The following is a 15,802-nucleotide window of genomic DNA, read 5'->3' on the forward strand; positions in this document are numbered from 1 at the left end:
GGGGGGAAAGGGGGTTGGTAATTGGACAGGACAGTCACCTTTGGCAGGGTACATAGTAGGGGGCAGGCACAGCAGCAGGGCACATACATAGTGCAGTGATGCAGTGACTACTTACCCTGGTTAGTCTGGGAGGTTCTTTTCATGTTATGTGGTGGGGGGTGGGTTGCTCTGTGACTTTGTGTCAGGGGAGGGCAGTTAGAGATCTTAAGCGGCGGTCCTTAGGCAGGATCACAGAGCCACACAGCAGGGGATCTGTAACCGTCCCACCCCTGCCACAAACTCACATAGACCCCCCATACACACAGTCCGTATCAGGAGGGGTGACAGGCTCCGTTGAAAGAACCATCCCACCGCAGCGGAGCCTGTCAGTCCTTGAGTTTAGAAGCTGCATTCGCGCGACTACACTACACCCGCTCCGCACCACAGTCTGCGTCCCAGTTTTAAAAAATTCCCGCGAAAACAGTATTAAAGAAAACGGTGTGCTTTAACAAAGTAGAACTATTTTTATTTTGAAACGTGTGTTGGAAGTGGGGTGAAGGCTTCTCTGTACACAAAATTAGAAAGTCACAGGTTACCCTGCTCACTCAGGAACTTTGCTTTCAAAGCCTCCCGGATGCACAGCGCTTCCCGCTGGTCTCTTCTAATCGCCCGGCTGTCTGGCTGTGAGTAATCAGCAGCCAGGCTAATTTCCTCAACCTCCCACCCCGCCATAAAGGTCTCCCCCTTGCTCTCACAGAGATTGTGGAGCACACAGCAAGCTGCTATAACAATGGGGATATTGGTTTCGCTGAGATCACAGCGAGTCAGCAAGCTTCTCCATCTCCCCTTGAGACGTCCAAAAGCACACTCCACCACCATTCTGCACTTGCTCAGCCGGTAGTTGAAGAGTTCTTTTTCAGTGTCCAGGGCACCTGTATAGGGCTTCATGAGCCAGGGCATTAGCGGGTAGGCTGGGTCCCCGAGGATGACTATAGGCATCTCCACATCCCCAACAGTTATTTTGTGGTCCGGGAAGTAAATACCTTGCTGCAGCCGTCTAAACAGACCAGAGTTCCTGAAAACACGAGCGTCATGAACCTTGCCCGGCCATCCGACATTGATGTTGGTAAAACGTCCCCTGTGGTCCACCAGTGCTTGCAGCACCATGGAAAAGTAGCCCTTTCTGTTAATGTACTGGCTGGCCTGGTGGTCCGGTGCCAGGATAGGGATGTGAGTTCCATCTATGGCCCCACCGCAGTTTGGGAATCCCATCGCTGCGAAGCCATCTATGATCGCCTCCAAGTTTCCCAGGGTCACTACCTTTGGCAGCAGTACATCAACGATTGCCTTGGCTACTTGCATCACAACAACCCCCACGGTAGATTTGCCCACCCCAAACTGGCTCGCGACTGACCGGTAGCTGTCAGGCGTTGCAAGCTTCCAGAGGGCTATGGCCACTCGCTTCTGGACAGTCAGGGCTGGTCGCATCCGGGTGTCATTGCGCTTCAGGGCAGGGGACAGCAACTCACAAAGTTCAAGGAAAGTTCCCTTCCGCATGCGGAAGTTTCGCAGCCACTGTGATTCATCCCAGACCTGCAGCACTATGCGGTCCCACCACTCAGTGCTTGTTTCCCGTGCCCAGAATCGCCGTTTCACAGCATCAACATGACCCATTGCCACCGTGATGTCCTCGGCGCTGGGTCCCCTGCTTTCTGAGAGGTCTGTGCTACTCTCAGACTTCAGGTCATCACCGCGTTGACGTAGCCTCCTCGCCTGACTTTTCTGCATCTGCCTCAGGGCAACCTGTATGATAAGCTGCGAGGCGTTGAGAGCGGCCACAACTGCAGCGATGGTTGCAGTGGGCTCCATGCTCACAGTGCTGTGGCGTCCGCGCTGTCAATGACTTGAAAAGTGCGCGAAATGATTTCCCGCCGGCGCTTTCAGGGAGGGAGGGAGGGCGGGAGTGATGGACGGATGACGACAGTTACCCAAAAGCACCCTGGCCCCTTTTTTTTTTACCCAGAAGGCATTTGCGGCTCCACCCAGAATTCCAATGGGCGGCGGGGACTCCGGGAACTGTGGGATAGCTGCCCTCAGTGCACCGCTTCCAATGTCGACGCTTTCCCCGTTAGTGTGGACTCACAAAGTCGAATTACTGTCCTTAGTGTGGACACACACGTTCGACTTTGCAATATCGATTCCAAATATTCGATTTAAGTAAAATCGAACTACTCTCGTAGTGTAGACAAGGCCTAAGCTTGCTACTATTCACATTTTTCATCACTGATCTGGAAGTAACTATAAAATCATTGCTGATACAACTTGCCAAACTGGGATGAGTTTGGGCCCATTCAAGCAAAATGTGTTTTAATACAGTCAAATGCAAAGTGATGTGTCTAGGAATAAAGAATGCGGATCATATCTAGGAAACTATATCCTGGAAAGCAGTGATACCAAAAAGGATTTAGAAGTCATAGTGGACAAGCAACTGAACATGAACTCTCAGGGTGATGGTGTGGCAAAAGGGGCTAATAAAGTCATTTGATGTATAAAAAGGTTAGTTCATCTCTGTATATGGGATTGGTGAGATCGATATTGGTGTTCAAATTTTAAAAAATATATTGAAAAAACCGGAGAGGGTGCAGAAAAGAGCCACAAAAATTAGGACTGGAGAAAATGCCTTACAGCAGGGGTTTTCAAACTGTGGGTCGGGACCCCATTTTAATGGGGTCGCCAAGGCTGGTGTTAGACTTTCTGGGGCTCAGGGCCAAAGCCCAAGCCCCACTTCCTGGAGCTGAAACCGAAGCCCTAGTCCCATCACCCAGGGCTAAGGTTACATGCCTCCTCCGCCCCCGCCCAGGGCAGAAGCCCTTGGGCTTCAGTTTTGGGGCCCCTACCCCCACCCGGGGTGGTAGAGCTCAGGCACGGGCAGGCTTGGTCTTTGGTCCCCTCTCCTGGGGTCGTGTAGTAATTTTTGTTGTTAGAAGGGGGTCGCGGTGCAATGAAGTTTGGAGAACTGCTGCTTTACAGTGAAAGACTTAAAAAGATCAATCATTTTAGTTGATCAGAAAGGAGATTAAGAGGTGACTTGAGTACAGCATATAAATATATTCATGGGGAGAAAATACAAGGTACTAAAGGGCTCTTTAATATAGCAAAGAAACGCATCACAAGAACCAATGGCTAGAAACTGAAGTCAGACAAATTCAAATGAGAAATTAAGCACAAATTTCAACAGAGAGAGTGATTAACCACTGGAACAAACTACTCAGGGAAGTGGTAGATTCTCCATCTCTTGATGTCTTTCAAATCAAGATTGGATGCCTTTCTGGAAAATATGTGTTAGTCAAACATAAGTTATGCTTTAGTCAAAGACAAGTTGTTAGATTCAATAAAGGGGTAACTGGATGAAAATCAATGGCCTGTCAGACTAGATGATCTAATGGTCCCTTCTGGCTATAAACTCGATGGATCTATGAAAAGAGTGTCTGCTGAGGTATATTAAACAAACACATTGGTTAAACTTTCAAACACTGGTGCCTAAATTGTGGTTACAATAATGTGTGTGTGCTCACAAAAGCAGGAAAAGAGAACAAAATAAAGAAACCAGGGATGCATCAGAAAATCCAAACAATCCATACATTTGAATGCCTCTAAAGAAGAAAGAACAACATACTGTACCTTACACTTAAAGATAAGCCTTGTTTTGTGGGGTTGTACACTAATTTCTGTCTTATACTGTAGCTTTCCCTGCCTCTCTGAAAACGGACTAGGGCTCAATGCTGTAAAGACCTACACATGTGAATATCCCCACTGGCATCAATGGAATTACTTGCATACATAAAGATAAGAACATGAAAATGTTTTTGTAGGATGGGGACTTTAAATCATACAATTTCCACTTGCAAAGTGCCAACACATCTTCAGTAGGCGCCAAATACACAAATCTAGATTCTGCCCCCTTCCTTCTCCCCTGCAGATATTAAGTCTATAGTGTTCACAGCTGGAGTAATAACCAACCCATGGCTTCAGTGAATTCAGCAGATTGTAAGTGGCATATATGGGATGCTTTAGGACTAAGTGTAATTTGTCAATAGAAATAATTAATCGGATTAATTTCCAAAGGGAAGCATTCCTGAAAACATATTTTAATTTTTTTCCATAATATTAAAAGCACTTCACAAAAACTACAGCCTAATCCAGGGGTCAGCAACCTTTCAGAAGTGGTGTGCCGAGTCTACATTTATTCACTCTAATTTAAGGTTTCGCATGCCAGTAATACATTTTAACATTTTTAGAAGGTCTCTTTCTATAAGTCTATAATATATAACTAAACTATTGTTGTATGTAAAGTAAATAAAGTTTTTAAAATGTTTAAGAAGCTTCATTTAAAATTACATTAAAATGCAGAGCCCCCGGGACCAGTATCCAGGACTCGGGCAGTGTGAGTGCCACTGAAAATTGCCACAGTTGGCCTAATCCAACTGAAAGTGACAAAACGGTCTTTAATTGCTTTACCTTGCAGTTTTCTACTGAGTTCAAGTTTTTCCTGCTCCAGGCGCCTTATTCTCCTCTCATAAGCTTCTGTTGCTAAGCTATCCTCCAAAGTCCTTTGAACACTGGCATCAAGGTCCATAGATGGTGGTCCAGCTGTAACTCTTAGACAACTGCGGTCTGAAAGCACACTGAAAAAAAGGATTTTAATGTTAGGTAATTTTAGAAAAAAAATTAAAATTAAAGCAGTTGACCAGACCGGTAATTATTGTTTAAAATTTTTCCATCACAGTAAAAAAAAATAAACTTTTTAATGACTGTAGCAACTTAATTAGGGAAACCAACATTAGTTATCTTGTGAATGCATTTTTTAATGTCACAAGTAAAAAATTTCTAATTAATGATAAGCAAAAAGGATAGTCTGGAATCAGCCAATTAACAAAAAGTCACCTTCTGAATGGTCAACAATATCAAGATCTAAAATTATATTAACGTATCAGCTCATATTAATTACTAATATGTTTGCCAAGTATCTTGAAGATCCACAATATCAATTTTAAGTATTATTATTATTAGATGGAAATTAGTGTAATTTGTTGTCTCCTCTGTAATTAATTTCTCCCAGATTTCTAACTTAATTTTCCCTTTGTAAAGTTTGTTTTTGAAAAAATGACACTTAAGAAATTTCAGAATTTAAAATTGAGACATTTCCAGATCCTTCTCATGAAGACATGTATGTAACTATATAATGAAAGCGCTAGAAACATGATTTTGCAAGCACTTACGCACATGCTTAATTTTATTTAGGTAGTAGTTTATCTGAAGTCAATGGAACGTCTCATGTGAGTAACATTAAGCACACGTTTGCCAGAATCAGGGCGTTGGCTCTTTGGTACATTAGTATTTATTGTACCTCTAGGTAAATACTGACCAAAGTTAAACTTAAAATTTGCATCAGTTGTCACATTCATCTCAACAGTAGCTAATGTCCGTTCACTTTTCACTGGTAGTGTCTAAGACCTACTCTCTTCTTGTTCAGTTTCCTCCAAAAGGCTCGCTGCCTCTAAGAAAACTATAAACTCTAGCCAACATAGTTAAACAACTTCTCGATTCCATTAATATCTAAGGGCCATGAAAGGACAGGAAAGAAAATAATTTAAAAAACAGTTAAAACTGATACCTTCTCTGAGTCTCCCAGTGCATCTTATCTTATCTCTGTCTCTCTTTTAGGGTGAAATTCACATATTGGCCAGAAGCATACATACGTACTCAGCCCTTCTAGCATGGGTATAAACAGCAGTGTAGCCAGTGAGGCATAGCTTAGGCAAGCAGATTAAAGACACACCTGAAGGGTGTGAATATGTATGCCCCATGCCAGTGCTTAATTTGTAATAAAGGAGGTGCTGGGGCTCAAGCAGTATTTTTACGTTCATAACTGATGGACCAAGCCCAGAGGTGCCAGGGCTATGAACCACCAAGCCTAGAGGTGCCAGGGATCAGCCCTGACAAGCCCTAGCACAAATCAAGCATTGCCCTATGTGCTCTATATTCACCCAAGCTGTCTCCCCCATCTACACTGCTATTTTTAGCAATGTAGCATTCTGCTACCTCACCGCTGCTAGAGTCTTTCCCCACCACAGGAAAAGACTCCCCCCAAGCAGAGAAAGGCTCTGCCAGCTCCCTGCTGCTGGAGCTCATCCTTGATGCAGGGAAAGACTCTGGCAATGGGGAAAGGTTGAGCCTTTCCCTGTGCCTCCCCCTGCCAGATTCTTTCCTTGCCACAGTGAAAGGCTCCAGCAGCAGTGAGCTGTTGAAGCCTTTCCCCAGCACTTCCCCTCTGCTAGAGCCTTTCACTGTCTGCATAGCTACACACTGCAGTGTCGACACAGCCTGCTTTTCACTACAGCATGTAACTACTGGCAGGGCCGGCTCCAGGGTTTTTGCCGCCCCAAGCGGCAAAAAAAAAAAAAAAAAGCCGCGATTGCGATTTGCAGCGGCAATTCGGCGGGAGGTCCTTCACTCTGACCGGGAGTGAGGGACCGTCCGCCGAATTGCCGCCGAATAGCTGGACGTGCCGCCCCTCTCCGGAGTGGCCGCCCCAAGCACCTGCTTGGCAAGCTGGTGCCTGGAGCCGGCCCTGGCTACTGGTACACTACATGTCACCACCAGTGATGTGTAGTGAAGTTTGCACTACAGTGGCATTGCTGCAGTTCACCACTTGTAGTGTAGACATTTGCTACAGTGACGGAAGAGGTTTTTACATTGCTGCTCCTAAATCCACCTCCTCGAGAGGAGGTAGCTAGATCAATAGAAGAATTCTCCCGTTGACCTAGCAATATCTATACCGGGGCACAGGTTGGCTTAATTACCTCTCAGGGGCATGGATATTTCATACCTCTGAGCAATGTAGCTAAGTCAAGCTAAGTTTTAGGTGTAGACCAGGCCTTAAGAGAATTGGCAGAGTCTGATTTTAGATGTGTTCTAAACAACTACTGAGCATATAATCATCTGCTCAATAAAACCATTTTCCTCAACAGCCAAGTGCAGTTGTTCTTCACTCTCTTTATTTTATAGGTTTATATAAACTTGTGGCACACAGCAGATCAGAAGTTTAGCACATTCACGTATCCACCATACTTTGACAATTGAAGAACTCTGACTTACCAGCTACTTGTATATGTGAAACCCACAAATGGCAGATGATGACCAGAAAATGCAGTGTGAGTTGGTGGAGGCATTGTCTCCTAGAAGATAAAAGAACATCTGAGTAAGCTGAATTCTACCAATTTGGAAAAACATTACTGCACAGTAATGAGTCATCAAATGTTAGTGCTGCTGTTTCACTAACCAGATCCACAATGATCTTTATTTGAAGATTAAATATGAAACAGCAAAATCTAAATCTGGCTTTGAATTCAAAAAGATACAAACAGTTCACAGGAAGAGGACTTTTTATTCAAATGTGGTATCATTAATTATGATTAATTAAAATTAAAATTAATTTATTTAATTATTAAATTAAAATTAAAAGCTGGTTCATTATTTTCTTTCTCCCCAAGGATTCTTGAAGATGCTGTCAGAGCACAGAAAGGACAGTTACCTGTTCCGTAACTGGCGTTCTTTGAGATGTGTTGTTCCTGTGTATTCCACAGTAGGTGTGCGTGCTCGCCACGTGCACCAGTGCCGGAAGTTTTTCCCTTAGCAGTACCCGTACTGGGGGAGCACTGCAGCGACCCCTGGAGTGGCGCCTGCATATCGTGCTATAAGGGGAGCCATGGGCTCCCCCCACCCTCGTTTCCTTCTTGCCGGACAACTCCAACAGAGGGAAAGGAGAGCGGGTTGTGGAATACACAGGAGCAACACATCTCGAAGAACGCCAGTTATGGAACAGGTAACTGTCCTTTCTTCTTCGAGTGATTGCTCCTGTGTATTCACAGTAGGTGATTCCAAGCAGTATCTGTTGGAGGTGGATAGGAGTTCACAATGATTCGGGACGAAGTACCGCCCTGCCGAACCCGGCGTCATCCCTAGACTGGGAGACGATCGCGTAATGCGAAGTAAACGTGCTAACTGAAGCCCATGTGGCCGCCCTACAGATGTCCTGAATGGGGACATGGGCGGCGTAGGCAGCTGATGAGGCCTGAGCCCTTGTAGAGTGGGCCTTAATGACAGGAGGCGGGGGAATCCCTGCCAGGTCATAACACGTGCGTATGCACAAGGTAATGGGTAGAGATAGGTTGCCCTCTCGCCTGCTCGGCCGAGGCAATAAAGAGTTGAGAGGATCTCCGGAACGGCTTAGTTCTATCCAGGTAAAAGGCCAACGCCCTACGCACATTTAGCGTGCGGAGGCAGCGTTCCTCGCTAGGGGAATGGGGCTTAGGGCAGAGCATGGGGAGAAGGATGCTCTGCTCCATGTGGAAGGTGGAAACCACCTTTGGGAGGAACGCCGGGTGTGGCCAAAGCTGGACCTTCTCCCTATGGAAAACAGTATAGGGGAGTTCTGAGGTTAAGACCCTGAGCTCCGAGACATGTCGGGCAGACGTGATTGCCACGAGGAAGGCCACCTTCCACGAGAGGTGCAATCAGGAACACGTGGCCAGTGGTTCGAAGCAGGGGCCATGAGACGTGACAAGACCAGGTTGAGGTCCCATTGTGGCATGGGAGGCCTAGCGTATGGGAACGAATGGTCGAGGCCCTTCAGGAAGCGGGAGGTCATAGGGTGGAAGAAGACCGAGTGTCCCTGAACAGGCGGGTGAAAAGCTGATATGGCTGCGAGGTGCACCCAGACCGTGGGTCTGGCCGGTGTTGACAGTGGCCAGGAGTCCCCCGATGAGCGGTCGCTGCACATCGAGCTGTGCGGAGAGCGATCCCCTGAGCGGGAGCTGCGGCTCGCCTAAGAGGTCTGACGGGCACCTAACGGGGGCTTGCCTCGAGACCTGGGTCCCATACTCAGTTGTGAGCTCGGCATGGGCAAGACATAATGTCCTTTGCAGCCTGCACCGCCTCCAGCGTCGATGGCATCCGTACCGGGGATGTCTGGGTCAACGGCACTGGGCTGCTCCGCTCTACACGAGTCGGAGGTCTTAAGCCCGGGAGGGACTGAGGGCTGCCCAGCGCGGGACCAGCTTCTCCCTTGTCCTTATCGAGGCGTCGCTGCGAGGCCAGGCCCTTCCCTTGCTTCCTGGAGGGAAAGCAGCGCCGAGTGGTCGAAGGGGCCTTGCTACGTACCGACGACACAGCAGCCGGTGCCGAGTCTGATCTGCTCACTGGCATCGGTGTTAACACTGACTCCATTAGGAGAGCTCGAAGTCTGAAGTCCCTCTCCTTTTTGGTTCTTGGTTTGAATGACCTACAGATTTTGCAGCGGTCGCTAATATGAGTCTCACCCACGCAGTGAAGACAATCAGTGTGAGGGTCGCTCCTGGTCATAGAGCGGCGACAGGAATCGCACGACTTGAAGCCTGGGGCGCGGGGTATCCCCGAGTCCAAGCTAACACTGAGAACGTTCCGACTAACGGTACCACTAGGGAAGAAAGGCTGCAGCGGAGCAGGAGCACAAAGTTCCGACCACCTTCACTGGTGGCAAGAAGGAACTGAGGGTGGGGGGGAGCCCATGCCTCCCCTGATAGCGCGATATGCAGGCGCCACTCCAGGGGTCGCCGCAGTGCTTCCCCAGTACAGGTACTGCTAAGGGAAAAACTTCCGGCACCGGTGCACGTGGCGAGCATGTACATCTACCGTGGAATACACAGGAGCAATCACTCGAAGAAGAACAGCATCTTCTATTCTTCCCTTTACTTTCCCTACTTCTTGAGTCAACTTGTTCTCCCTCTCTGCAGTCTGTCAATCCAACTCCTGAGATAGCCTAGTGATTCCCCTAGAGGGAATGTCAATCAGAGTGGTTGCTGGAAAAAATGACAAGATAGGATGCTCAAAACTCCATCAATGGACTGAGCATGCCTCCTTCACAGTGCTTCTAGCTCCTGCCAGCCCAGGAACAACACACCGAGCTCAAGCCTTGAACTCGAATCCTCCATGTGCTAACACTAAGAGTTAGTCTACACTAGACTGTACAGATGTAGCTGAGCTGCTGTAGTGCTGCTTTGCAGACACTCTATGCTGACAGGAGAGAGCGCTCCCATCGGCATAATTACTCCACCTCACTGAGAGGCAGTAGCTATGTTGGCAGGAGAGTCTCTCTCGCCGACATAGCACTGTCCACACCAGTGCTTAGGTTCGTGTAAGTTATGTTGCTCAGGGGGGTGGCTTTTCTTAAGTAAGTTATGCTGAAGTAAGCACAAACCCTAAGATATCACTAGGCCACACAGTTGCAATCACTATGGGGGTGGAGAGAGGTCTGTACTCCAAATGCTGTGATATTCTCTTCAATAAGGGTGCAAGATTCATGCCTTTATACTCCTGTTTATCTCCCAGCTTTTCTTATGTAGTTGCATCCTATTACATCACCTTGCTCACCAGAAAAAAACTAATTTTGAAGAAAAATATCACCTTGAAAGCTCTAAAAGGACCTGTCATTTTAAGAAAGGGTTACATTTTAGGAAAAGATGAACAAATGTAAAGGTGGAAAGCAACTCTCTACATGTGTTTTTTATAGTTTTGCATGTTAAATGACAGTTTTGGATAGCATTCCAGAAGAATCTTAACCTCTTGACACTTGGAGTCAAGAATTTCTAGCCTAAGTTCTGTAAGAATTTTTAAGAGATACAGCTTAGTACGCAACAGTCCACAGCCTTTTAGTGATTATGGATGAGTCCTCGTGGTCATTGATCACCAGAAATAAATTGTATTAAAATTAAAATGTGTGAAAAATGAATGTCAAAATCTATACAGTACTTTCTTAATTAGCATAATGGGCATTGTAAAATCTAAAGGATGGTTGGATAGAAATAGGCAGTGAGAAAATAATTCCTTGATTTCTGCATTCTTTTCTATCCGCATATTTAGAAGATTTAAGTTTGGAAAGCCCTTTATCTAAATAAAAATTTAGAAAAATAACTAATCCATATTTTTGGGGAGTCAAATAACCTCTGATTGCATCCCATGTTAATTTCAAATTCTAGTACGTGACATCTAATTAGAACACTCATTGGTGGGTACGAGAATTTCCATGACTATACATGCATGTTTGCTTTACAATCACTATTGCAGATAGTCTTCATATGCTCTCAGTCCCCTTCTGGGGTTCACAGATTGTACTAGTGGTGGAAGAATCCCCTTCCAAAACTTCATATCAGCTGAAGTAACAGTGAATAAATCATTCCCACTGATATAATATGAAAATTCACCAATCAGGGAGTAATAGGAGTTAGAACAAAAGAAAGCAAGTTCAAAATTTCCTATGGAAGTGAAACACTCTTTTGGTCATGGGCAGAAATTTAACAACAGAAAACATACTTAAACATGCAAAAATCAAATGGTCGAAGACATAGCCCATAATTCGTCAGCTCCCAACTCCCTGAAATCCCAGCCTGTTTCTCCTTACTATCACTTGGAAACCTTTATACTCAGATAAAAGAAATAGTGAAAATGACATTAAATCATTCTAGAAGACACTCTTCCAAATTAAACTGGGAATCAAAATTTGGAGAAGCAATGTTTAAACAGGAGATAAATCTTTTACTATGCAAGCAAAGACAGATTTGGTAAATGGCTCAGGGAGCATATCAGAAGTTTGTAAAATTGGAATTCAGATTCATAATATCAAAATGTGAATTATTCCATTTACCTGCACGTAACCCCTCATAATAATGACTGTACCTACTGAGTGTAATATTTTATTTTTTACTGTGAAGCGACGTATTTTACAAAAACAGCATCATAACACCTCCTGAGTGGAATATAAACTTAGTATAAACAAGCCTCAAACATTTTGGTTTGCAAAGTACCACCATAATGCACACTAGAATTTAAAGGAACATGTAAGTAGTTTAGGACTGAAATTAAGTTTTTGCCTTAAAAATAAAAGGTGGTTACAAAAGCAGACATTCATAGATTTGTTAAGAAATTATTTTATTTTAATTCAGCAAATACAGTTGTAGGCCTGATCCTGCAAACACTTATGCACATGCTTAATTTTAAGCATATGAATAGTTCAATTGACTTCAACGGGACTAATCAAATAGTGTGGATTTTTTTATGCATCCTGATATCGCCAAAGAGCAGGTAACACAACTTTCAAATGTAATGAATGACTGAAGAAAGGTCAAATCTTTACAAGACTGACATTTCACACAAAGTCAAATCACGTTATGCTCAGGATTTGGCTCCCGACAGCGCATATGGAATGTCTCTAGACACTCAAAGTCTGCCTGTAAGAGGGTCCAGGTTTCTGACCAATACAGAAGTACAGGTAGTATATCGGTTTGATAGATCCTAAACTTTGTCACAAAGACGTTTGTGTCTGTAAGCAAGACAAGACCTTCATGCAGGAGGAGGCAAGACCTATTCATTGAAGAACATCCAATTTGCTACAGCCATTTGAACTCTGCTTACAGTCTAGGTAAATGAACTAGTCAATGCTCTTCATAGTCCTTGATCCACATTACCAGAGATTCTTGTGGCCCAGCTGCAAGGTTCTGTATCCTGGTCTCCTGGTTCAACTCTATCACACAATCAGGCATCTTGGAGACCTTGGAGGGTGACTTCTCCACAAGCAGGAAAGCATTGTCGACATAGCCTTGATTGGTGACTACTTCTTGACCAACCTTGATTAAGATATGCAACTCAGCAAGGCCTAATATCCAGGCGATAACTCCACAGAATAGCATCGGGACAAGAATGCATCTCTGCCACACACCAGTGGTTGCTTAAAAGTGCCTCGGAACCAGTGGACATTGGTCTGCATCAACTGTTTCTAAGAGTGGGCATCAGGCAAAATACCAGCAGAATGGAAAGATGGCATCATAGTGTCCCTGTACAAGGGCAAAGGATCTCACAATGAATGTGGCAACTACAGGCGGACATCATTATTGTCAGTCCCTGAAAAGGTCTTTGCTCACATTTTGCTTGGTAGGATGCAGCCTCTGCATTGTTATCCTCAGCAACTAGGTTTCGTTGTTAGGCAGTTGACAATAGATGCTGTCCTTACCCTCCTGCTTCTGGCTGAGGTACACCTAGAATTTAACCGCCTGCTTCGTGTGGTCCATCATCATCATCATCAAAGCTGCTTTACATTTGGTCCAGAGGTCAGCACTTTGGCTCACATTGAACAGAATGGAGTTCCAGATGTTCTGCTAAATGTGGTGCACAATCTTCACTCTGCTATTGGTGCAAGACAGCATGTTGGTTCACAGCTTTTGCCACGTTTTTACCCCGTGAGAATACCGACATACTTAAAGTTAAGCACATTTACAGAACCAAGGCCATAAAGTTTTGGAGGCTTTTTTGGTGGGGGTGGGAGGAAAAAGAGGGAGGTGAGAGATGGACTTGGGAAGGAAGATATATTTGAATGTTCTCAGGTGATTTGGGGAACCCAAATACACTACAGATGTACTACTGCACAGTATCTGAAAGGGTAACTGATTGGTCTTATCTCACTGTATACAATTGCTGCAAAATAGCTAAAAATACATTGGATTTAAAAAAAAATCTTTCATATCTAGTAATTTAAGGTTGTATTATTAACAATTTCTTCATTAAAAATGTGCATATTATTGCTGCAATCTTGAAAGGGTCCCTTTTAAAAATAATGTCAACTTAGTATAAAAGTAGAATTGAGTGGAAATTGTTAAGCTTTGACCCCAGGTTCTACAATGGGATATGCTAGCACAGACCCCTGCAATGTCCCACTGAGATCATGGGACTCCACAGGAGTGCAAGGATCCGTACTACTAGACCACACTGCAGGATGGGGGCCTTTGTTTCTACCTTCACAATAAAACAAAGTCAATTTCAAAGCAGAAAGCGGTGGCGGAAGGATTAAAAGAAGTGATCACAAACAGTCTAATGAAAAGATGACAAAGGAGATAGGATAGTTATCTTCAGTTATGTAGCTGCAAAGTGATAGATGCAGTTTTAAACCCCTGCAGGGTTTCTGAAGGAGTACACTGATGTTTTGTGGATTGCTGCAAAAGGATCAAGATTTAAATTTTCTGCAGTTTGTGAGTTCGACACACTAATGCTACAGTACCATAAATTTAATCTAAATGTATCACAGTACATACAAAACAACTATATCAAACAAATGTTGTATGAAGGTTGTAAAGTCAAGCACTCAAAAGCTAGAAAATGCCAGAATTAAGGTAGCCGTGCAACCTTAACTTTGCTTCCTTGTGCATATGCATGAGTATACAGTCTCTGATTACATTATCATATATGACTTTTCCATAGGATTCCTGCTTCATTCAAATGTACAAGATGAACAGTTATCAGTCGATATGGCAGCTAGTCAATATTTCCTTTTATCCCCAGGATTGAATGTGTGGCCCCTTACCTCATTTACTGCACAACATTCAAACCCTGCACCGTATAAAAAAAATTATTCATGTCCTCATGGATTTTACTATGGCACGACCATAGTATCTGAGTAACTTACTAACATTAATGATTTTTTCTGAGAACAGGGAGGTATTATCATTCCCATTTTGCAGATGGGGACTGGGGCAAAGAAATATTAAGGCCAAAATTTGCAATAATTTTTTTTTAAAATGTCCATTAATTTTGCTTTAGATTTTTCAGAGGTTCTGAGAATCCACAGATCCGCTTCAAAAGGAGCTGGAGGGCTCATCACTTCTGAAAAGCAGACCTAGGTGTTTCACATTAGGCACCCAGAAAACGAAGTCTAAACAATTAGTGTCCATCTGTGACAATTTAAGTGACTTGCCCAGTATCATATCAGATGTCTCTGGCAGAGCCAGGGATAGATTCTAGTTATATTCGGTTAGAGTCAAATGACAATCAGAGAACCCCTGTTCCTTTCTTCCAGAGATCCTGTGGAAAAAATTGTATGTGATCAGGTACATGAAGGCAGTATAACATATGTCCATATAGGCAACCTTAATTCTGGCACTTCTACTTTTGAGTGCTTGACTTTGCAACCTTCATGTTCTTTTAACATATATCTTTGTATGTAAGGTTAAAAAACTTAAGAAAAGAAAAATGAAAAAACAAACAAAACAAAAAAAACCCTCAACTTTTAATGTAAAACTGTAGACATTCCCTGCACAACCTGACTCTAAGACCTTCAGCTATATAGCACAGATCTCTACCACTTGAGCTGCAGTAGTAAGGGCCTTTCCACATTCCTTTATGACAAAAGGTATTTTGATGGGGGAAAACAGCAGGAGCAGGGATTAATTTTGTCTATGTCCTACCTGGAGGTTCTTCACGTCAGTTTGGCTGCATTAGAACAATACAGAACACTCAATGGAGCCCGGGCGCATATACAGTGCAGCTGTCATGTCCAGAAAATTCAGAAGCAAATGCTGAACAAGCATTACTGCACATGTGCAAAGAGCAGACTTTTGTGGTTTATAATAAATCTGGGTGTACTTTCACAGGGACAGCAGGAGGTATCTCTCTGATGCTAGGACTGTCCCCCTACCAAATTTCAAAGTTCCTGTTCAAAATCATGGAATTGCTAAAACTATTAAACAAATGACTGGAAATTTTTTTTTAGCAGGGGTTAAACTACTTATTTCTCATTATCTTTCTTCTTGAAAATAGCTGAGCTGTTTTCACTCAAACATTCAAAAAATTCAACCTGAGGCAGAGATCAGGCATGGAAAATTTCATTTACAATGATTAAAAATTGGCACAGTTGTGAGCAATTTTGAGCAGAGGGTTATAATCCACAGTTATAGAGTAATAA

At 44.0% G+C, this 15,802-nt stretch overlaps 1 protein-coding gene across 9 annotated transcripts in view; it reads right to left on the reverse strand.

The window, feature by feature from the left end:
• Positions 1–15,802, reverse strand: part of CDC42BPA (CDC42 binding protein kinase alpha) — a 337,912-nt gene that overhangs the window by 123,581 nt on the left and 198,529 nt on the right. For all 9 annotated transcript variants that reach the window (XM_034764724.1, XM_034764720.1, XM_034764722.1 and 6 more), the window contains exons 9-10: positions 7,138–7,217; positions 4,498–4,664 (exon numbers count right to left, since the gene is read on the reverse strand). In XM_034764724.1, coding sequence (XP_034620615.1) covers positions 4,498–4,664; positions 7,138–7,217 — 247 coding nt within the window. The remainder of the gene's footprint in view (positions 1–4,497; positions 4,665–7,137; positions 7,218–15,802) is intronic.

Source organism: Trachemys scripta, chromosome 3 (assembly GCF_013100865.1).
Source record: "Trachemys scripta elegans isolate TJP31775 chromosome 3, CAS_Tse_1.0, whole genome shotgun sequence".
NCBI lineage: Eukaryota > Metazoa > Chordata > Testudines > Emydidae > Trachemys > Trachemys scripta.